The sequence below is a fragment of the Corylus avellana genome, chromosome 4 (assembly GCF_965113065.1).
Source record: "Corylus avellana chromosome 4, dhCorAvel1.hap1.2, whole genome shotgun sequence".
Taxonomy (NCBI): Eukaryota; Viridiplantae; Streptophyta; class Magnoliopsida; order Fagales; family Betulaceae; genus Corylus; species Corylus avellana.
This window is the reverse complement of record NC_142493.1, coordinates 16305580-16329721: the sequence shown is the minus strand read 5'-3', so window position 1 is coordinate 16329721 and position 24142 is coordinate 16305580. Positions and strand designations below refer to the sequence as shown.

The 24142-nt window shown below is 38.1% G+C and overlaps 1 protein-coding gene across 1 annotated transcript; it reads left to right on the top strand.

The window, feature by feature from the left end:
• The first annotated feature begins 1418 nt into the window (after positions 1–1418).
• Positions 1419–23089, top strand: IAR1 (ZIP metal ion transporter family). The gene is made up of 11 exons (XM_059589508.2): positions 1419–2067; positions 8900–8983; positions 9106–9155; positions 10847–10898; positions 14556–14675; positions 16480–16760; positions 17181–17333; positions 17443–17550; positions 22504–22605; positions 22696–22740; positions 22822–23089. Exons 1-11 carry the CDS (start codon positions 1767–1769, stop codon positions 22972–22974), a joined length of 1449 nt encoding a protein of 482 aa, XP_059445491.2. The 5' UTR covers positions 1419–1766; the 3' UTR covers positions 22975–23089.
• The last annotated feature ends 1053 nt before the right edge of the window (positions 23090–24142 follow it).

Here is a 24142-nt window from a genome sequence, read left to right as displayed (position 1 = left end):
GACTAGGGCTGAGTCATCACTAAGATACTCTTTATTGAATTATAAACCTACTAGGGCTCACATAGCCGACTTATTACTTACTAAGCAAACTCACGTGGTAGAGACAACTAGGGTGTTAGTCCTAGTCTGTGGAGGATAGTAACAGAAAATGATTGCTAATTGTTGCTCAAATTATGTCATACCACTTCAAAACCAAAACTGCATTTAGAAGTATAATAGCAGAGGTAACACCTATTATAATTGTGAAAACTCAAGTTTATTATTCTAGTATACGTAATTGTAACTTATAAGTTCATTTCATACTCAATTGTGAGGTTTACTTACTAAGTCTTATACTTACAAAATATTTGTGGTTGATCAGGTTGTTGGTTATAAGAATAAGAGGACTTGCTAGAATGTAGATGCAGTACCAGGTTTGGCTGGTAATTATTTCTAGTTAGGAGCTCTGAACCATTGGATGATGATAATGCTTTTACACCTCATGATTATAGAATTCTCAGATCTTATATTTCCACTTTCCGCTTAAATTTAGTCTGACTTGTTATGGATGATCCCCTAAGTCAGTTACTAGTTAACTGCACTAAAAGAATTGCTAATAACCCTACTAAAATGGTGAAGTCTAATTTTGGGGGCATTACAACAGTATGGTAGCAGTAGCATTTGGTGTTCCCAAGGGGTAGTTCAATCGGCTGTGGACCACGTCTCATGAAGTGAAGGTCACTAGTTTAAATCCTCCCTCCCCCTTCCCTTGTGTGGACATGTCCAAAAAAAAAAAAAAAAGAGTAGTAGCATTTGGTTCTGTCAACCATTGAGAGGATATATTTAGAATTTTGCTATGTCTTGATTGCTAGGTGCAGGCTAAGTGACAGCCTTATTGATTCCATTTGCACATGTTTTCTTTAACATTTTTAATGGCCATTTATTATATTTCTACTAATTTAGGAACCAAAATATTTATTTTTTAACAACTCAAATATGTTAAATGATATATTTGGCATTTATTAGAGTGGATTGAATGAAATTTCCTCCAAACTAAGTTGGAGGAAATTTGTGTCCAACAATTTAAATATTGTTTCAAATAAATGTTAAAAGAAAATGAGAAGAAATATAAATCATTTTTATATTAAAATATTGTTTTTTATGATAAATATATTAAAATATTGTTAGAAGAACCAACAGTCCTATTTTTCATGTGATTTTTTAAGAATTGTTTTCTAAATTTAAGAAAAAGAAAGAGATTTAAGAAAGCTAGAAGCTTTAAAAGATTAACAAATTAGGGTAAAAGAAGATTAAGGATTTAAAGGGGTACCAAATTCCACGTGGACCGTTGGATGCACCGAGTGAACAGCAACGGAGGATTAGCGATTTGTGATGATTTGAAGGAGCCAATAGTAGCAAATCTAGCAGTGGACTGAGCAGACAGTACTTCACCATAGCTTTTGCCTTTGGTTTCAGAATCAGACAGATGCAGTGAGTGTGAGATCCCCTCTTTTAGCGCCCCGAGAAAATCCCAAAAAATAAATTAAAGAAAAAAAAAAGAAATGAGAAAAGGAAAACAAAATTAAAATTCAAGTACAAAAATGGACGTAGTGATGTTCGGCATCATAATCGGCATAATCGTGCTTTTCTTTGGCCTCGTTTGCTTCATCACCATCGAAGGCACTTGCAAGCGCCGCAACTCCTAATCCCCTCCCCCAAACACGCCCCTAATTTATCGGGCCGTCACCCAAAACCTCCGCAGTTCCTTTCCGTTACATTTGGAAGAAATGGCATTTCGTATCTCCGTGCTGGTTACGGCTTTGGTGGTTGGGCTGTGCTTGGATCTGAGCTGGGGCCACTCCGGACACGGTGCGTCGCAGGTCCATGAGTCCCGTGCTCACCACCACTGTGATCACGGACACGACCATGATCATGATCATGATCATCATCATCATCATGAGGACCATTTGGTCTCGAAGCTTCCGGAGGAGTTGGCGGAGGAGGAGGATATGAAATTGTACGGGTTCGGCTTCGAGCACGACCATCATCATGAACATATTGGTGGTACTTCGGAGCTCTCGGGTCTAGGTAATCTACTCTTTAATAGATTGTTTTGCGTGAAAATGCGTGCTTGATTGGTGAGAAATGTGTGGGAAAAGAAAGTCATTAGAATTTCGCAATGTTTTTGGGTGTTTTTTGTGTTGTGGCCCAAAGAAATGTTGAAGATGAAGTTGAAGCACTATTTAGGGATGCATTAGATCTCATATGGTGAACAATTTTGCCCTTTCTCAATTTGATTGCAGTAAATTTCCTCAAAGTTGATCGCGACTCTCTGTATACACGTTGCAGTAAGAAATAAGTTGCATAGAGCATCAATTAGTCAGTAACATATGGACGCAACTGATTTTCTATGCCTTTACCTGCGCTGCTCCTGCTCATTTTCCTTCCTTTGGTTGCTCTGGGTCACACTATTCACTTGAATGAAGGATGATGTGAACAATTTTCATTAACACGAAAATCTAAATGTGCTACTACTTAGACGGTCTCCAAGTAAACCTTGCAGTCTCTCTGGAAAACAAAATTTTGGGAGAAGGTTGATGCATTTAGCGGTCTATCAGGGATCTTTCTCTTGAGCACAAACGCCTTTTGAGAGTAAATGGGCCATAGGATGCTGTAATTTCTTTCTGCGGCCTAAATTTCAACTTCTGATTTAATCTGGTGAAATAGTAGGTGTTCATCACCTTAAGTTCTTCTATTTGTAGAGTATGTCTTTGAATCAGTGTTTTTTTTTTTACTTTCATTGTTTGTTAATGAAAAATTAAAGTCCACTTCATTGATCTTGGATGTTAATGAGAATTTAGAGTCTCCGCCCACCCCTCTCTCTCTCTCTCTCTCTCACACACGCCCACGCACACACACACACACAAGCTTAATGACTTTATCAGAATCGGTCATTGTATCCTTGGAAAGGCAGATTCTATTTGGCTGAATATAACCATAAAGTAGACTGTGCGGTGTTTGCTTTGCATTTCTCCAATTAACATTTCGATTAAGGAGGATCCAATGGTACTTCTTGCATATTTGATCTCAACACTTGCTCTTTTGGTGTTCTTTCACATTGTTATGCATACAATTCTGTAGTTGTGTTTTCATTGACTTTGCACTTTTAAGGCATGCACACTTGTGGAATGATCCTTTGGTTGATGCACTTCGATAGTTTGAGGCTTCTTTTTTCAAGTAATCATTACTATGGGAGAGACTATAACTTACGAAAATATCTGGATGTCATGTGAAACTTAACTAAAAGAGGAAGAAAAAAAAAAATTCCTGGTGCGAAACATTGAAACCTGAAAAAGAATTCTAAAACATTATCTAAGTTTTGCAAAAGAGTTGCAAAAAATTATCTAAGTTTTGCCTCAAATTCACGTTCTCTAAAGGAGTTGACTAATCACTGTAACCTTCCTTGTTATCTCTTCCAGCTCCCGTAATTCTTCCAATATCACCTGTTTCTTTCTCCCTACGTTACCAAACTTCTCATTCCAAGCTCTTTAAATCAGCTTTTAGATCCTTGAAAGTGGTAAGAGGACCACCACAATCTCACCCTATCAACAAAACCCTCTGATTTTAGCCACATTTCCCAAACTTGAAATGTTGTTTTGGCTCCATGAAGACCCTGCAATCAAGAAGAATAGGAAAGTGATCCGAGCATAGTCTAGATAACCTATTTTGAATCAAATCAAGGATCTTAGCTTCCAAATCAAGGGAAAGAAGAAATCTATCAATTTGATACCAGGAGGCAAAGATGGAGTTGGGAGTAGCCGGAATAGGCCAAGGCCCTCTCCTCTCCCCCCTCTTGGCCCTTATCAATAAAATGTTTTTGGCCCTACCCATAAAAATTTTTAGCATGTGTATGCATTTCTTCTTCTCCACTCCCACTTAACTCACTGCTTCTTGATCAATCGCCATTAATGACGTACCAAATCTGCCAATTACGCTTTCATTTGGATAAGAAGAAATAGAGAGAGAGAGAGAGAGAGAGAGATAAGAAAAAAGTTGGGTGAGAGAGATTAGTCTTTGAACCAGCCAACTTAGTTCACTTTTTGTGTAAGAGATTTTGATGGCTGCGATTAATGAGGGAGGTAGGAATGCAGCGTGGTTACGGGGAGTCACATGGTCCATGTGGGATTGTGCGTTACCGTTAGTAGGAAAAGAGTGAACACTTTGAGTCCCAGTTGGGCCGTAGCAGTACTTATGCAAGATTAAACTTGTTTGATCCTGCGTAGAAAAAAAAACCCGTTTGATCCTTTTTTGTTGTAGTGTGGGTCTCATTTAAATCTTTCTTGAGAAAATAATTATTTTTTCATTATTGTTCCAGGCTCCAACTCTCTTGTTTTCGACAATAAATTGCTTAAATAGGTTTCTATACATCTGTTTAGCGATAAACACCCTTGACCATTGCCTTCTCTGCTCTTCTTTATAGATGAGATTGAGACTAAAAAGCATGAGTCTTTGTATTATTTTCAATTTGTTAATTTTGTTCCCTCCAAAATTAGACTAGATTACAATATATTTTTTTTGATAAGTAAAAAATGCATTATCAAAGCGCAGAGGGGCACAACCCTAGTACACAGGGAGTATACAAGAGAGCGACTAAGAGGGAGAAAAAGAAGAAGAGAACATAAGGAGGAAATCAGGGAAACTAATCACTAAAGGTGCTAGCCAACCAGCAGTCCAAGTGAATAGGGTGTACAAGAAAAAGTGAGTGAGATCCTCAATGTTCCTAGACAAGTCCTCGAAACATCTAGCATTTCTCTCAATCCAGATGCACCACATAAGACAAAGAGGGACCATCTTCCACACAACAGCACTGCGAGCTTTGCCACCCACCCACCAAGAATCATACAGCCCCCTAACGCTGCCAGGCATCACCCAGCATAAACCAAACCGAGAGAAAATGGCATTCCATAGGATACGCGCAACCCCACAATGAAGAAAGAGATGGTCAACTGACTCCCCATCCGATTCACACATGCAACAACGGTTTATCACAACAATACCCCTCTTCCGAACATTGTCCAAGGTTAGAGTCTTCCCAAGCACGGCCGTCCAAGCAAAAAGAGCCACTTTCGAAGGAGCCTTGGTGCGCCATAAACTCTTCCAAGGGAAAGGGGAGGGATCTTTAGAAGCAAGGATCCTGTAAAAAGATCTAACCTCAAAAGCACCTTTACGAGAGGAGATCCACCACATCCGATCATCCCCTACCCCACGCATCAAGTGCGAATACAAGAGAGTGTAAAAAGAGGCCAAGATCTCCACTTCCCAATCATGAACCCTACGAATGAAGGAAAGATTCCACTGCATAGAGCCATTTGTACACTCCCTGTTAGACTAGATTACAATATATTTTTCCCGAATTCAAAACATACAAGTTGAATTAACAAATTGAAAATAATTGTAAAAGCAAAAAAACAAAATAATAATAATAATACTAATAGTAGTAGTAGTAGTAGTAGGATTATGATTCAAAACTAAACACGAGAAGACGAGTAGAGAACAAATTGGTTTTGGGGCCAGCCGTCCTTGTTGCGAGGTATACTTTGGCCCCTACCCATCAAACTTTCTGGCTCTGTCCCTGCCCGGAGGGGAGGTCCTGATTGCTGGAACACGTAAAAGAATCGTTCACTAGTCGAATGTACATGAACCCCTGCTCCGAAATGAATTTAGAGAACTCCAACATAGTTGGACAGTAATGGGCCTCATCCGATCTTTCACTAGGAAAGCGCAACATTAAAATCCCCCTCGATGCGTGATGTTAAGTCTCACTAACTACGCAAACAAGCCAATTCATCCCATAAAAACCTTCTATCACCATCAGCATTTGGTACTTGAAACTTATAAAAAAGAAGCATTTGGTCCATAAACATCTGCGAAAGCCCAAGAAAATTGATAAATGACATTTTTGAAAGAAATTACAAGCAAGAACTCATCCACACACTTCGATTGTCTCCACCCCAACCTTCTATCTCACATGAGTGAAATACCACTCGAGGCCCCCCTAGAGTCCAAACAACACCAATCTATATGATTGCAACCCCATAAGCTATGCACAATAGGACATAATCTCCATCTTGGTCCCTTGAAGACAAATCACATTTGGCTTCTGTTCTCTGAGTAAATTCCTAATTCTAAGGCACTTCTTCCCTCCATTTAACTTTCTTACATTCCAGGATGAAAGAACACAAGACCGAGTTTAAACCCCCATATCAAACACACAAGCACTAAATAACGAAAGTAAATAACAATACTCAACAAAAACACATCTCAACCATAAGACAAGTATTTTTGTTACGAAGTAGAAAACCCTAAGAATACATCAAAAGGAAAAACCACTCTAGGGCAGTCAAATCAAGGAAATCACTATTATGAAGAAGATTTAAAATACAGACATAGAAACTTACAAAAACCCCTTTTTGTAAATTGAAGGCTCTATACAACAATAAGCTTCTCGCTTGCCTTCTAGATAACTAATCTTCTTTAAGTGCCTTTCCTCACCTACTCATTTGGTAGACTCTTTTGGTGGACCAAGGTAGTGTATAGTTTGATTTGAACAAACTCAAAACAAAAGCCCCAAATGGTAGAAAGCTTTAAGCTTTTTAGGAAAACATCACTAGGGGTTAACAATGGTGAAGGGAAAATTACTTCTAAGTGATTCTAGGTAGACTAAGACCCCATGACAGTAGAATTATGTCATGATGGAAGCTAGGGTTTTATTGCTAACTTCTTGACACTTGGTAGGTTTGATAGCCAACATAATGACGGCTTTCAGATGAATAGTTGTCGAGACATTTCCGAGCTACATCGTCATGATAGGCTTTTAACAGCTATTTGATCAAAGCAGGTCGAGAGTCTTTGTTCTTCCATATGCGATACCGTTATGACAGTCTTCTGACGGCTATTTGATGGAACCAGGCCGAGAGTATATGTTCTTCTAGATGCAAGAAGGTCATGACGGTTTTTTGACAGCTATCTGAAGGAACCTCCCAGAATCCTCTAAAAACTTCCCTTTTTCACACCAAACACTTGGGAGAATTAAGGGAACAGGATTTATGGTTTTGAACACTGAATATGACCAATTTCTATAACCCAACACATGATAATAGTTTGGGTTTCATGGATAAACCAAATACCCCTCCCCTTCACTCTCGTGGAATCATATTTTATTGAGCAGGATAATCTTTTCAGCTCTCTATTACTTCGAAAGGCTGCTTTGGAGTTAGAAACCGATCCTGTATGATTATGACTCGCTTCGATAGCTGCAAACAATGCCATAAATTGCCCTTCAAACCTGTCACAAGATAGACCAATAAAATGATGTATATCATTCACTAGGCAAGCAACAGTTTAAAGGTTTGCAAATGAATGGTTCCTCCCTATTTCAAAGCACCAATTCTGAACCTGCCTGTCTATACCTTTGCACAATGGATATCAAGCATCCAGACCACACTTGCTTCACCCATCCTTAACTCCAGCCCATTATCCTCTTTCTTATTCGATTGACCCTTTTCATTGACAAAGCCATCCAACAAAGCAGATTCCTTTTCTGTTTCAAAGCCACCCAAGCCCAAAGGATTGCCATTGGCGGTTGGTGAAGCAGCATGCATAGACGTCCTGGCCAAGCTCGATGACTTAGACTAATCGAAAACAGAATCAAAAGCATTCTTGATCGGAGTCCCAGGCCTGATAAGCATCTCTTAGATTTTTTTCTTTTTTTTTTCCTACGCATACTAGAGGGTTTACTTATTTAATAGATATATCAAAATCGAATAGTATCCTATAGGGGTGAAAACTGGTCCTGGTTCTCGGTTATTGGCCAAAACCGGCAACTGGAATCAGGGTATCTGGTTTTTGATTTTTGAAAACCAGAACCGAAACAGGGTACCCGGTTAACCGGTTATACAATAACTGGCCGGTTCCGGTCATCCAGACCGGGTAACTGGTTTTTTTAATATATATTTTTTTTTTTTTTACATTTTGGGCTTATTTTAGGTAATTTTTGGGCTTAATTTAATCTTTTTTCGTCTAATTTGAGTTTTAACATTCTTGGGTCTAAATAGATAATGATCCAAAATTGCAAGCCAACTTATTTTCTTTTAGAACCTTCCTCCAAAACCCTAGAGTAAAAAAAATAATAAATATACTAAATAACCAAAATTGCACTGATTTACGATTTTTGTGAACCCTAGAGTAAAATAATAATAATAAATATACTAAATTCGAAAATAGATATATAAAATTAAAAATATATATTATTAATATTATATATATATGTATACTCAGTTATAACCGGGTATTTAAAAACCCCAAAACTGGTAACCGGAACTGGGCACCCCGGTTACCAATTTTTCCTAACAGGTTTCCAGGTTTTGTTTTTACACCCCTAGTATCCTATCTTAGAAGGCCTTGTACTGTCAAGAACATGCTAATTCAGACATACCAAAAGCCACCTGCTGAGGTCTCCTTTTAAGTGGGAATACTATTTGCTACCAGGTTGCCTGTATAGAAAATTCATTGGCTGGCTGAATGAAACAAAGATACCTCATCAGAGAGGGGTAATCATTGACATGAAATATACTACCACAGGCATGACTAGTAAATTCACTCACTTTTCTTGTGTTGGATTTTGGCAAATAACCCTATGTTACCTTATTTGATAGTTGATTATGGGTTGCTACTTTGTAGCACTTAGACTAACACTAAGTTCAGTATCCATTTTGATTACTCTTTGCGTTTAGTAAAAGAAAATATTCTAGATATATTTACTTTTTAAACTATCCCAATATGAGGTGCGGTTATATATTTCTCTCTTTTTCTTTTTCCCCCGCTTTAATTTTTTTTGCTCTTTCTCTTTTTTTGCTTGTAGGTCTCTGGGTAAATGCTCTGGGATGCTCTTTTTTGGTGAGCATGGCTTCTCTAATATGCCTGATTATCCTGCCGGTAATATTTGGTAAGTAACGTAATTGTCAATACATATTTAAATAACTTATTCTCTAATTTGGTAATGAATTTTGCTGAAATTAATGACACCTATCCCAATTAAAGAGACTGAATTCTTTTGAGTTATTGCAGTACGAGGGAAACCATCAAAAGCAGTTGTTGATTCATTGGCTTTATTTGGGGTTAGTTCTTCTAGCTTATGTGTTTGCTTTATTAATCTTAAGTGGTTATTTTTAATAATGAAATTTATGGTACATCTCTTGAATACTTATGGATATGTATCCTCTGTTTCAATTACTAAGGCTACTGCACCTTTGGTTTTTGTAACTGATGCTTTTTAATGGCAACTATGAATTATAAATTGATTGACAATTATCACTTTTGTGAATATGTTGAAGTTATTAAACAAAAAAGAAGATGATGAACTTTTGCGATTTCTTATTACTATGCTTCAAATCCTTGTTATAAGCATTGAAAATCATGTTGCTGGTTTTAGTTGAATTTATTTAGTTCTAACGGTGACAAGTTTTGTCTCCTCTTTAGTCTGGACTGATATAACTGTCTAGAATGTCAGCAATATAGAAGTTTATGAAAGTTGAAATTGTATACAAAAAGTGACATTCCTTGGGTATAGGTGCTTGAGTTTCCCATGTTTCCTCTGATATTACAAGGAAGCAACACAAAGTGTAGGTTCTTTTCTGCTAGAAAATCAAATCTGCAACAAAGCAACCAAATGACCTGAACAACCATCGTAGACACGTTCTCCTGACCAAAAACCTTTATTGATTGGCATAGTTTCGATGTGCCTAGTATGTCCTCTGTAACCAACCTCGGATTACGTTATTAGCTTATGCATTCATGCAGCTGAAATTGGAATGAAGTTCAATGTGATGAGTGTTGATTTAATCATCTCTAAAAACCATGGAATGGTAATGTTTTCCAATTGTTTTTTTTTTTTTTTTTTTGGGGGGGGGGGGGGGTGGGGTGGGGGGGGTGGTGGTGGGTGTATAAATGAGCTGAGCTGAGCTGAGACCAAGCAGCCTGGGCTTGAACTGGCTCAAGTTCAATTTGAGCTCGTGAGCTCTGCTCATGAAAAAGATCCTCAAGCTTGAGCTCAACTTGATTAGGCTCATTTCAAACGATGAGCCAAAGTTGGCTAAGAGGGTTAATGAACCGAGGAGCAAAAATGCTTCAAAAAATCTTTCTATTTGCACCAATCAAATTCTGTAGTATGTAAATAATTCATTAAGATCAACCTATCTTTGAAATTGAGATTGCTAAACAAGAAAAGAAAAGAATTAAAAGAGAAAAAACTGAAATTTAACATGAAAAACCAGATTTTTCAAGGAAATTCAAGAGACAAAAAACCCGAAGAACGTAAAGGAGGAGCTATGCCTTCCACCTTTGGTCATTCGCAATGGCTAGTTGCCAGAAACATATTTATTTTTTCTTGCCTCATACTTGCGGTATGAGAGAGAGAGTGTCAAAAAGGAACTCTAGGGGGGCCAAATCTGATGTCACAAATCAATAAAACCTAGCCCCCAAAAGAAAAAAAAATTGTATGTTTAGATCAGGTCATGAGCCTTAATCCAGTCTTAAACTCAACTTGTTAAGCAGACAAGTTGAGCTGAGTCAAACTTTTAGTTGAGTTGCTCTCGATTGGCCACTCACTTACATTATTGTTCATCCTTTTATACACTCAACAGATATATTCACCTATTCGAAGGTCATTATTATTATTGTTGTTGTTGTTGGTATTTATCATATATTCACCAATTCAGAGCTCATTATTATCAATAATATATATTTTTCCATTTTTTTTTTTTTTTTGTTATGTCAATTAATTTGGTTAGTTTGATTTGGCCATTCTCAGGCAGGAGCTATGCTAGGAGATGCTTTTCTTCACCAATTACCGCATGCTTTTGGTATGATTTAGATCAGATACTATTTCTATACATTAATGATGTGTCCACTTGTTTACAACTTTAATTCATGTAAAATGGCGTGTCTTTTGGCTATTCTATTATGCCCTCTACAATGATGCCGTTTTTGTTGCCTCCCCTCTCTCTCGTCGATGCATGAAGGCGAGTACAGTGCTTTTCGGTCTATTAGTTTTCCAGCATTGATATAAGGTTAGTTCTTTTAATTGAAAATTTTCTTTCTTATGGGGGATTCAAGGTGGTGGTTTATTGAATCCAAATCCTTCAAGTTTGTAGTGGGGGAGGGGACTTCAGTGTTACGACTTTATGAAAGGAGTAGGGGTAACCTTCAATCAATCTTCGTAGGTAAGTTAGTGTATCTTGGTTTTTAGCAACAGTCGAGGTTATGGTTCAAGAAGAGGGATGAAGGAATTTGTGAAATCCTCCAGGGTTTAGAACACAGCCTTCCTTGCCCAATGTGTATTCTAATATGCATGGGCATTTGTGGCGGAGTATGGTATGGGTTGTTGGAGGGGATATATCGTACTCCAGGAAAGTAGAGCTGGAAAGAGGCGGAAAGCTCTCACCTTTGAGTTCAGCACCGTTCTAGAATTGTTCCACTTGTTATGCGTTTGTGGGATTAGAGTTAAGACAATTGGGGTTCATAAAGGTGGTCATTCTTTGCTTGGCTTGGGTGGAAAGTGTGTTGGCGCTGTTGTTAGAAACTATGGTTAAGGCTTTTGATAGTAGGTTGTATGCAAAAGTGCTGGCTAGATTGAGGAAGTCTTTGGCAATTTCCTCATCGCCTAGGGATAAATCTAGTAATTCTAATACGACAGGACCGAAGGGACATATCAAGATTGGAAGGGTTTCGTCTTGGTGTTCAGAGGATCCCAGAACCTCTGCTGGTGGAGTTTGCTCTGGGGTTGATAGGGGTGAATTGGGTGCAATTCTTGATTTGTGACCTTTCTTTTTGACTCTATTGGTGAGGTTGAGGCCAACTGGTTGGAAAGAGTGTTTGAGGAAGGTGAGGTTTTTGAGGTTGTGAAAGCTTTGAACAATAATAAGGCCTCAGTGGGCCTTAACAGTTACTCTATGCCATTCTTCTTGTTAGGGTGTTTTAAAAGAAGATATAATGAATGTTTTCCTTGATTTCCATGCTAGAGGTAAGTTTAAAAGAAGTCTAAAAGGTACTTTCATTGCTCTTATTCCGAAGATTATATCTGCTATTAATCTTAAGGATTATCGACCTTTTAATCTAGTGAGTGGAGTTTACCTATTAAATTAGGAACATGACTATTCTCATTCGAATGAGATTTTAAATCTCGAACATGTGGCCTTATTCATATCTTGTTCTAATATGGGTAAATCTCGTTCAAATGTAGGTAAAAGCCTGTTCGAACGGGACTCCCCAGTAAAATGTTTCTAAGTGTGGCCTTACCCATGTTAGTTATTGACTTATTTTACACTTCTAAAATTCCTACCCACACTTATTAATTCCAAGTTTCAAATTTAATTATCATGGTTTGAGCCAGGGTGTTACAACATCGGTGCCCACTAATAATTTGAATCCAAAACTAACATTAATACTCGACATACAATTTGAGACAACATTTAATCCAAGAATCACAACCCATTTCGGTACCCACTTTAACCATTTGAAACCAAAGCTAACATCAATACTCCACAATTGAGACAAAATCGTGACATGCAATATATGGGAACAGGGTTTTCCCCTCCAAATTGTCCAATTCTCTACAAAATTTGCTAATTCTTGAAACAATCATCAAAATTACAATTACCCAATCATTAGTACTCTTTAAAGTGGGGAGAGAAAGAGAGAGAGAGAGGCCTCAAGCCCACACTTTGATTCCTTTTGGTCTCCTGCTTTGGTGGCTATTGAAGGAAAAAGGGAGAGATTTTGGTTTTTTTGGGAGGCTCCCCCTGTTATTGTCGTAGTAGAGGAGAGTGGGGTCTTGTTAAGATACCACTTTATTCTAAGCCCAACTCAGCCAAAAAAGAATTTTTCCTCTCCTAGTTTGCTAATAATTTTAGGGTGTTATAGCAAGTGACTTATGAAACTCCATCTTCGATTTTTTGGGGTTAGTATGGTTCATGCCTCGTCGAGTGCTAGATCCATTCACTTGCTGGAGAGGGCAATTTGGTAGTCCTTAAAAGTGAAGCAGTATGGAAGATGATTCTATCTTGCTTAATGTGATGTATCAAAAGAGAAAGAAACGATCAAAGCTTTGAAGATAACGAGAGGACGGTGGTGGAATTAAAGGCCTTCAAGGCCCTATACCATTGGATGGTTGCCCATGAGAGGGGTGTTTTCTGTTTGGTCAGCCACCATAGAGAAGATCCTCACCATGGATAACCTGAAGTAGCGGCATGTCATAGTGGTTGATTGGTGTTGTATGTGTAAGCGGAGTCGGGAGTCTATAGATCATCTTTTACTTCATGTGCTGTTGCTAGTGCTTTATGGGATGCTTTTTTCGTTTGTGTTGGGCTAGACCTTTGCGCGTGTTGGAGAGGGCAGTGTGGTAGTCTTCAGAGTGTAGTTGGAAGATGGTTCTGTCTTATCCAATGTGGTGTCTCTAGAAAGAAAGAAATGATAGAAGTTTTAAAGACTGCGAAAGGACGATAGTGGAACTATAGTCTTTTTTCTCTATTACTCTTTACCATTGGACAACTGCTTTAGACTATTTTAGTTTGTCTAGTTATCATGATTTTCTTAATCTCTTTTTTTGGGTTAACTACATTAACCCGCCTCTAATTACTATCCTTTTTGCAGTGTCCCTCCTCCAATATTTCAATTTTAGTTTTTATCTTGTGGAGGATGTTTTTGTTATTTTGGGTTGCGGAAGGGGGGCATTGCAACCCCAATGGTAGATTGGGGGGACATTGAAAAAATTGAAACATTGGGGGACATTGCAAAAAGGATGGTAGCTCGAGGGGGATAAAGTAGTTTCCCATTTTTTTTTATTGGTTTTTTTTTTTTGGTTAGGTGTATCTTTTATATACTTCTGTATACCTGGGTTGTGTCTTTGCTCTTTTAATGATATTTCAATTACTTATTAAAAAAAAAATGACTTTCTTGATTTTTTTTTTTTTTTTTGTTGGTTTCTCTTATATACTTCTTATGTACTTGGGGGCGCCTTTTTGCGTTTTAATGAATTTCGATTACTTATTAAAAAAAAATTCACGTCAAATATTCTCTAAAAGCTAAAAGAAGTTGCCAATGGTATCCTACTGTCTCCATATTTTACTTTTTTCTGAGGTGACTGGTACATTGAAGGTTTTTACTAGGCTTTTCTCAATTCGAGTCTCATTGCTGTTAGGTTTATTTCTCTAGGTTATTTTATTTTGGAGATGTCCAGCTTCATTTTTAGAACTAACTGCTCCATCATCTCTCTGTGTCTCTCCTCAAAATTTCTGCTTTTGGCGGTGTTCTTAGAGACTTTTCAATTTTGCTTTGTTGGTGCCTAAAACATGTTTGATATGAAGCTTTGAACCTTACAAAAGTTTAATTAAACTTTGTTTAAAAGCTTGTTCCTTTTTAGGTTGATTCTTGGGTCAACAATTGAAAAAAAAAAAAAAGAAGTGTTAAAGGTTTAACTATGTTATTATCTGACATGAATTAATTTCTTTATGTTTTTGCAGGTGGCCAACACTCCCATTCGCATGATCACAATGCAGATCATGCTCATCATGATCATCTTGGACATGATCTTTCACATTCGCATTCTTTGAAAGACCTCTCTGTAGGAATGTCTATCCTTGGTTAGTAGTAATATAGTTGATGCTTTTCTTAGTAACCATGTCAACTATGCTTTCTTGTTTCAACTTGTTTATGTGTATGGATATATACGTACATGATTTAAATGGATGACTAAATGTGTCTTGATGATTGATGAGCAAATTCGTGTAGAGGAAATGTAGACATTTTTTCTGCATACTTTGCATGGTTCCATTGCTATTGGTACTGGTCAAAATATTATGTTTCATAGCTCCAACCTACTTATCAAAAAAATATTATGGTTCATAGCTCCAACCTAGAAAGGCTTTACAACAACAACAATAATAATAATGATAATAACAACAATGATGACAATATAGGTAAGAGGTAGTTGCATGGGCAGGCCATGTGGCCACCTCTCTATTTATTTTTTATTTTTTAAAATAAGAAGTTAGGTTCCACACTTGAAAAAAGTGTGATTTTTCAAAACAAGCATGTTTAGTTTTTGTTTCTTTGAAAACACCAAACACTAAAAGTTCGCTAAACATTTTCTTCAGTGGACCCTACAGACAATACTTGTCAAATATGGACCCCTCGGAACACACTTATCAACTTCTACCACATAAAAAAACTCTTTTCAAATCAAAACACAAAAAAACAATTTCCAAAATCGTTAGCAAATAGGAAGTATACAAGATGAAGCATCTTGCTAGAAGGAGCAAAAAAGACAAGAAAATCACTATAACTAATTGACAAATGAGAAACATAAGCAATTGTTTGAAGATATAAAGTTTTGAAGAAAGAGGACTAAATCTTCTCCAAAGTCCTCTTAACGGTCTTAAAAACTCTTGTCATTTATTTTCTTTCATAAACACCATAAAAGGCACGTAGATACCATCTTCCACACAGCCGCACTCCGCACATTGCCAGTAGTCCAAGAAAAACTACACATCTAAGCATAACCCAAGAAAAACCAAAACGATCGAAAAAAGCAATCCAAATGGCATAAGCCATGTCACAATGAAGAAGAAGATGGTTCACGGAATCCCCATTCTTCTTACACATACATCATCTATCCACCACAATGACATGCCCCTTTCTTAGGTTATCCATGATAAGGATCTTACCTAGAACCACTGACCAAGCGAACAAGGCTGCCCTCAAGGGGGCCTTAATCCACAAAATACTTTTCGATGGGAAGCAGCAGCCTTCGCTACAAACCAAGGAACAATAGAAGGATCTAACCTTAGGCAATCCTCTTTTGGAGGAGACCCACCATAGCTTATAATCACTTCCTTGACTTACTCAACTTGAATACAACACCCTAAAATGTGGTAAAGACATCCATCTCCCAATCATAAGTCGCTCTAGCAAAGCTCACGTTCCACTGATTGAACCACAAAAAAACTCCAAGTGAGCCGCTGCAGAGGCATTCTTTGCGCAGGCAATACCAATTAAAACTGGAAAGGTTTTCTCAAAATCTATTGAAAAATTTATATCCCTAAGAAAAGAAAGAAAATGATAAGAGCTATTTAATGTCTTATTAGATGATTCGATGCTTGTATGTAACATTTTAGGTCATTGGTTCAATCTCTGTTGAGTGCGTGGGTAATGTTTACCTATAAAAGCGAAGTATATAATTATTTATTGTATCTCTTCTCGGTTGAGTGCGTGGGTTGTGTTTACCTTTAAAAGAGAAGTATATAATTCTATGTTGTAATCTCTTCTATCTAGTCCTATTGCTTTGTTTTTTTGTTGATTTTGTTGCTTTTCTGTTTATTATCAGGGGCGTTGTAGATTTGTGTGACAATACCTTGAATTCTTATTGTGATATATTGGTTGTTGCAGCTGGTATTGTACTTTTTCTTGTTGTAGAGAAGGTGGTGAGGTATGTTGAAGAGAACTCCAGAGGAGCTCATGCATGGAGTCATGGTCATCACCACCATCATCATAAGAGCAGTAAGATATTGAATGATGATAATAATTCTCATGACATTGTGCAGTCAGTATCTTTAGATGGAAAAGAAGGAAAGACATTGGAGATGTCATCTGAAGAAAAAGTGTCAGGTGAAGTGTCAGAAAAATCTTCGAAGGAAAATGATCTGACCCAGCGTGAACATCTTCGGAAGGTGAGGAGTTGGTATATTATGTGTAAGTTTGGGCGCTGGATGAGATCTGCTCTGATTTATGGCCAGTCCATTGGTTGGACATGGTAGAATGTTGAACCCAGAGTTGAGGTCAGGCAAGGTGAGGATTAGACATGACAGTTCATGCTAAAGGCTGTCTGACCAGTCACAGTCTCATACAACACAGATAAAACATCCATGCATGTTTGTTGTGCATAGAAGATTCTTACTGTATCTTAATTCTCATTAGTGTGACTTAAAACCTACATTCAATCTGTAAAATTCACAAATTGGAAATATGAAGGTCCTGCACGTTCTTTTTAGTATCTTGTGCAGAAGCCAGAGTTGGGGTTTGGCTAGTTTATTTTGATGGAATCATAGGAACGTATATTGAACCTTTTCTGTCATGCTTTCATCCTGCAGAGAAGCACTGTTGCTGGTGCTAGAGAAGATAAAGCCGATGTAGATTTTGCTGCAAATAACTTCACCGAGGATACTGATTTGAAAGAGAAAGAACCCACTCAATCCTCAACAAATCTTGTGTTTGGTTATCTCAATCTCTTTTCTGATGGTGTTGTACGTGTGCCATACTATTTGTTCTCTAGCGTTTTCCTAATTAATTTTTTGCAAGTCTGAAACGAAATTATGGATTCGCATAACACAGTTTTACTTGTTAATATAACAGCACAATTTTACTGATGGAATGGCTCTAGGAAGTGCTTTCCTTCTTTATGGATCTGTTGGCGGGTGGTCTAGAACTCTGTTTTTGCTTGCACATGAGCTTCCTCAAGAGGTTCAAGTTCTTCTTTATATATACATTTTTAATGAAATTTCCCTTTTATTCATTTGATGAGTATAATGTTATATGCCTTTTCTGAGACCAATGTCGTTATAAGTTGAACCCAGAATGTTTTTCAAACAAATAGTAACATATTGTTCTAAGCTAAGGTTATTGGAAGTCATTTTGATGGGGTTGACATGTGCCACTTTGTGTCTAAAAGACATGTTTTGACTAAAGAGAGGATAAGTGATTGTTGGTGCCTGCTTGTAGGTCTGCAGTGCTGGGCCTTGAGGTAGTGATGAGGTCACTTTGTATCCAAGGAATATCCTGTTTGCCAATCACTACCAAAAGAGCAAGAGGGCACAAAGTAAGTATGGCATCAGTTTGGCATATGGGGAAGGCAAAAGAGAAAAAGGCTAGGAGAGGGAGACATAAAAACATGATATATGGGCTTACAGAGCTCATGTTGGGTGAGCGAAATAGAATATATGATCCACGTAAGAGGATGTTAGAGTAGCATTTAGGAGAAGATGAGATCGAGCCTATGAATGTTAGAATTGTTCTGACTGTAATGACTGCAGGATGGAGAGGGAGACGAGAGAGAGATGATCCATGGAACATTTTGTAGTTGTTCTTAGCTGGTTGTGCTTGCATTTCTCCCCATGTTTATAACATACACATGAAGATGGGGACAAGAGTGAGGGACCTGTGGCTTTGTGCGCAGATCTAGCTGTTAGAAGTGATTCTAGAGTGGTAGGACGTGAAAAATGGAAAGATAGAGAGGATGAGGACCTTTGTTGCTTAAAAATATGATCGCGTTGTTTGTGTTAGCAACATGGCTATAAGATGTCCATGACTGGAAGGATGAGGAAATGGAGGAGGTTGGGAGTGGTTTTTTTTACTGAGATCAAGTTGGTAGAAGTAACATTTTGCTGGTGATACCGCTAGTTTGACATCTAAGCGCTGCAAAATGTGCGAAAGTAGGGATTCTAATCGGAGCAATAAAGGGTTCCTCTAACCCAATACATAAATCAGTTTTGTCCATGGTGAGAGACCCAAAGAGGCTAATAGGAAGCATGAGAAATCATGATGACCTCGCTAGATGTATAGAAAATAGATGTAGTGTAGGAAGCACCTGGGTTGCATGATTTGCATCAAATAAAGGGGAAAAGTGTGTAGAGATGGGCAGTATGGTTTGCTTTGGCGAGCAACGCTTATTCTTGGCATTAAATGCTTACTTTGGGTTTGGGCTTTATGTTTGGGATTGAGAAATTTGAGTTTTAAAGAGAAACAAGTAAGAGAATCTATGGGTCCCATTTTTGTTTAACTATGACTGAGGAACTCCCAAGCAATGTCTTGGATTAGTGAGGAGCACAAAGGTGGAGAAAGCCCAACCTTAGTTAACTGTGACCGTCTCCCCAAGGAGTGGGCTTCGGGTCTATGTTGAACACTTTAATTTTAGCATGTCTGTCCATGAGTTTTGTTGACATATTTGAATCTGACAGTGAGTGAGTTGATTCCAGGCTTGCTTGACAGCATTAGGTTTATTTTTTGGATGTTTAGAAAGCTATCTTTTTTCTTCGCGAGAGCTTTTTTTGTGGCTCATCGTTATCTGAAGGATGCTCAAGCTATAGAAGGCCAAGTCTGGCGGCAGAGGAGATTAGGTACATGGGGCCCAATTTCTTTTATTCCAGGCTTGCTTATGGCTGACTACATAAAGTTTATTTTGGGTGGTATTTAACTGGATGTGCTTGTCACTCGAGTCTTTTTACAGCTCATAAAGGAGTGTTGAGATCTGAAGCTTAGAAGCTCAAGTCTGGTGGCAAAGAAAATGTGCGCGGGCCAAATTCTGTGTGAATAGTTAATGATTATGGCCCTGTTTGCCTGGTCTAGCCACATAGATAGTCATAGGCTTGGATGTGCCTGTTGCAGGATTCATTTGGACTATGGGCCTTTCACGATATAATTGTGTTGCCTGATGAATAATAGAGCCTTTTAGGCAATGATTTAGTCTTTGTTAAAGGAAATACTAAACTGGTTGCGGCTTGATCATGGGACTTACTGCTTGGCCAATTGAGGAAGGATAGATTCTGATGTTCTTCTGGCCATCTAAGTCTGGTGGCGAAGGGAGCATAAATAAGGCTCAACTTGCCGTTGGCATGAGACAGTGAGGAATTATGGTACATTTACTTGGCCTTGAGACATAGCTTGGGGTTCAGGTTAATGTATTGTCCATGTCGCTCCCACGTGGATGCTTGTTTCCTTGTAGTCATATGGCTGGTTGCTATGTCACAGATAAAAGTAACCATCAACCATTTTCATGCTGCAAATGTTATCTTTGCAACATGTGTTTATATTGGTAATTTTAATTTTCCATCATGGTCCCACCCTTCCCCACACTTCTCTCTCTCTCCCCAGTGCTCAAATGCCTCTCTAGCTCTGAAAAATAAAAGGAAGACGTAAGAATGCTAATATGAAATGATATTGGGACTCAGTTTCTGTAACTTAAGTTCTATTCTTTACTTGGTCCTTACTACCTCTATGATGCATGCTTTAGAATTCACCGCTTAGATTTTGGGGTGAATTCTGGGACTTGGTTTCCATAATCATAAGTTCTATCCTTGTTCTTGACTTTTGACCACTGTGATGCGTGGTAGCATGCACTCCTCAGATTGGGGGGGGGGGGGGGGGGGGGGGGGGGGGTGGGACTCAAATTTTTGATGCTGAAATGTATATTTTGAGTATATCTGTAGATTGTAGGTCTTCATCCTTTAATATGCCCACTGGTTCTCTATGAGTGGCAGTTTGATTGTTTCTGTATGAGTTGGTATTGCAATTTCTGGTATAAATTTTCACATTTCATTTGAGGTACATTTGATGGAAACGTACTAATGATTTATTGAAATCGAGACTAGTTACCTCTTTTGATTTTGATACTTTTTACTCAGACTTGTATGAATTACCACATACCATGGTAAAGCGAAGACCTTGAATTTCCAACATCTTGATGGTTGTTAAACATTGGAGACTTCGTTTCAAACAGTATTGGTTATCTACAGCATGATCCTTGGAAAATGCATCTAGGGGGGTCCTATCTGTACTGCTGCTTCTCAAATTTTGGAAATGAGGAGGAAATAACAATTTTGGGAACTGATCATTTCATTAAATTATTAGCTCTTCTGGCCATAAGCTTTGGTGGATCCCGTATTATTAGCTCTTCTGGCCACAAGCTTTGGTGGATCCCGTCTCGCAAAGGGATCTTTGATGTTAGATCTTTCTATAAGATCATTGCATACGAAGACAATCCCTCTTGCCCTTGGAAGAGTAATTGGCTGACTAAGGCTCCCTCCAAAGTGGCCTTCTTTGTTTGGTCGGCTGGCTCTAGGGAAAATTTTTAACTCTGGATAATCTTAGGAAAAGACAACTTATTGAGGTTAATCGGTGCTGCCTTTGTAAATTGAATGGGGAATTCGTTGATCATCTCCTACTCCACGGCGAGGTTGCTAGCACCTTATGGGACGCCATTTTGAGTCGCTTTGGACTTTCCTGGCTTATGCCTAATAGTGTGGTGTACTTAATGGCTTTCTGGTGGTCCGGGGGTAATTCACAGAGTGCGGTCGTCTAGAAGATGGTGCCTCTTTGTTTTATGTGGTGTATATGGAGGGAAAGAAATGATAGGAACTTCAATAATCTTGAGAGGACCTTAGAAGAGCTCAAGTCCTATTTCTTTTTTTCTCTTTACTTGGACAACTGTTTACCGAGCTCCTCTTATTATTAGCTTTTCAGATTTCCTTGCTCTATTTTCTCTTTCGTCTAGGCGTTCTCTTATATACTTCTTATGTACTAAAGTTGTGCCCCTCTGCGCTTTTAATATATACAATATTACCAAAAAAAAAAAAAAAAAAAATCAAATTATTAGCTCCTTAGCCAAGTTGAGCTTGTAGTTCTTTCAATTGCCACTTGTAGGTGAATCTATAGAAATCGCTGTTGAACCCGAACTGGTAGGTGAATCTTTCTGTCCTTTGTGATAGGTAAATACTCATCTTTGGTTATTTGCATCTTATCTCGGGTTGGCAGGTTTAATATTTAACTTTGCAGTAGAGATGGCCAAACAGATCCAAGCTTTGTGGATTCTTCTGCTCTCTCGTGATTTAGGGTATTGAATGGCAGAATTCATATTTCGTCAATTTATAAAATTTAGAAATGATTGCATTCCTGTTTGTGATGTTGGTTGAGAAAATACGGTCTTGTATGCGCTTGAAGTAGATTTGTAGCTCCCTGTAACATTGTATGCGCTTAAAAGAAGTCTACTATGAATTTACAATATTTAGGGCTTGTTTGGTTCGCGGATTAAGTATTCCGTTAGGAAAAAGAATAGTTATTACCAGGAATAGAGAAAAGTGGAATGGAATAGTTATTCCTATTCCTTAGTTTGGTTACAATATATGTATTCTAATTGAAGTTAAACAAAATTACCAAAAACCCCACCATTCTTTAAAGGGAAAACCTAGAATTTCAGGGGTGGCCGGCAACCACCCCCAGAGCACCTCGGGGTGGACCCCCAAGGTCGGGGCGCGACCACCCCCGGTGGATTTGGGGGTGGCTTGGCCACCTCCGATGGCGATGGGGGAGGCTGCGGCCACTCCCTAAACGTCGCGGTGGTGTAACAACAATTAAAAGAGGTAAAAGAAGTCTACTATGAATAAGCCACCCCAGATGAGCCTCGGAGGCTGCGGCCACCCCCTAAACGTCGTGGGGGTGTAACAACAATTAAAAGAAGTAAAAGAAGTCTACTCTGAATTTACAATATTTGGTGATTAATGTGCCATACTATTATCCTATAAAACCTATTTTTGTCCCCCATTGAGTCCTATTCAGCATTTTTATATTGTTGTAATAATTATTTTATACTTTGTTCTTGGGAGTTAATAGCTTGGTTCATTTGGTTCTTCTGCCCTTTTGCAGGTTGGTGATTTCGGTATTCTTGTGATGTCTGGTTTCAGCGTCTCCAAAGCTCTCTTCTTCAACTTCCTCTCAGCACTGGTGGCACTAGCAGGAACTGCACTGGTAAGTTTGTCTTCCTAGGGATGGCAAAATCCCTTGCTATTAGTATCTCAAAGGTTTGAAAGAGAAATCTATTTTCTGCTGTTACTGTAGGCTTTGCTCTTGGGACAAGATCCTGGTCAGTCATCTTTCATTGAGGTGAGAAGCATTGGGCAAGGAATGCGTTGGTTAATGATTACTTTTTGGAGCCATGATCTCAAGGAAATGTTATTTGTGCAGGGATTTACTGCAGGTGGATTTATATACATTGCAGTTGGAGTGCTTGCAGAAATGAATAACAAGGGCAACTCAACATTGAAATGTACAGCAATCCATTTAACTTCACTCATACTGGGCATGGCTGTTGCGCTTTGTATTTCCCTTGTAGAATGAAAATGTGTTAAACAATTGTCAGACATGTACCTTGAAAAAACTTCAGATAAACAAGTATCAACGTAAGATGTTTCTTTCATGTCTATTCAACAGCATCCTTGGTGTTAGTAGTGGACATTGATGACTTGTGCTTACAAAAAAAAAAAAAAATTGAAAAAAGGAAAATAAAATAAGAAACGAGATTGATGACTTGGAAAACGAGGAAAATTTGTAAGGGGACCCTGAGTGGGCCCTTGGACAATCCTTGTTTTCCAAACATTGGATGCTTTTGTTTATTCAATTATTTGTTCACAGCAGCTTGTATAGCTTGCATGGTTTTTGCCTTCTGAATTCCGCTAGTTGATTTTAGAAGGGTACAGAGATCTTGAAGGTGTTAGAACATGTTTCCTTTATCCGCCACACCAGCAATTGAATCCAGTCAACTTCTACATCTGCAACATTATCTTGCAGAAGTTATCAAGTTCCAGCCTCCTCGCATACGATTCAAATATCAGAAGATATTGTTGCTGCTGCTCATGATTCTACTTACAACAGCCAAACGATAGGATGACCTGTATTTTGTTTTCTATTTTTGTACCTATAATTTGAATTTCAATGTAATTTATCATATGTAACTCTTTGATTTAGCAGTTGAAACTCGATTGTATTATGTTGCCATTTTCAAATTCTGAATTGCTCTTCGATTTCTTTCGTTGTATTATAGCCATTGGATAACACCAATCTTCAACACCTAATGGCCCTATGGACTCCAATTTTTGTTTTCTTACCATTCAATATCCTTTTGCTTCGAATCCCTGTCTTTTGAGCATATATTGAAAGCTCATTGGTTGATTTCAACCAAATCAGAAGTGTCATGTGCCACCAAAAGCTTTTGCCAATCATGCCACGTGCTTCATACGCCTCCATGTTCCACCATGCTTTCATCCTTCTCTTTTGTAAATGAGAAATATTAGGGGTCAATATTTTCTCCATATTTGATCCATCATATCTTATAAATTAACTATTTGATTTGTCGACTAACTTAAATTATTTGGATTAACATAAGTCAATGGTGTACCTTACAAATTTAATGGTTGATATATTGAATTTGTAGGAGAATATGAGCCAAATATAGGAAACTTATTGACCCCTAGCATTTCTCTTTGTAAACAAGAAGTCATTTAGGTGG

What these genes read in the sequence shown, in the direction of transcription:
- IAR1 (XM_059589508.2), top strand. Translation starts at nt 1,767, where the DNA reads ATGGCATTTCGTATCTCCGTGCTGGTTACGGCTTTGGTGGTTGGGCTG. An exon ending in TATCCTGCCGGTAATATTTG is followed by an intron (nt 8,984 to 9,105) that starts GTAAGTAACGTA and finishes GAGTTATTGCAG; the next exon opens with TACGAGGGAAACCATCAAAA. An exon ending in CCAATTACCGCATGCTTTTG is followed by an intron (nt 10,899 to 14,555) that starts GTATGATTTAGA and finishes ATGTTTTTGCAG; the next exon opens with GTGGCCAACACTCCCATTCG.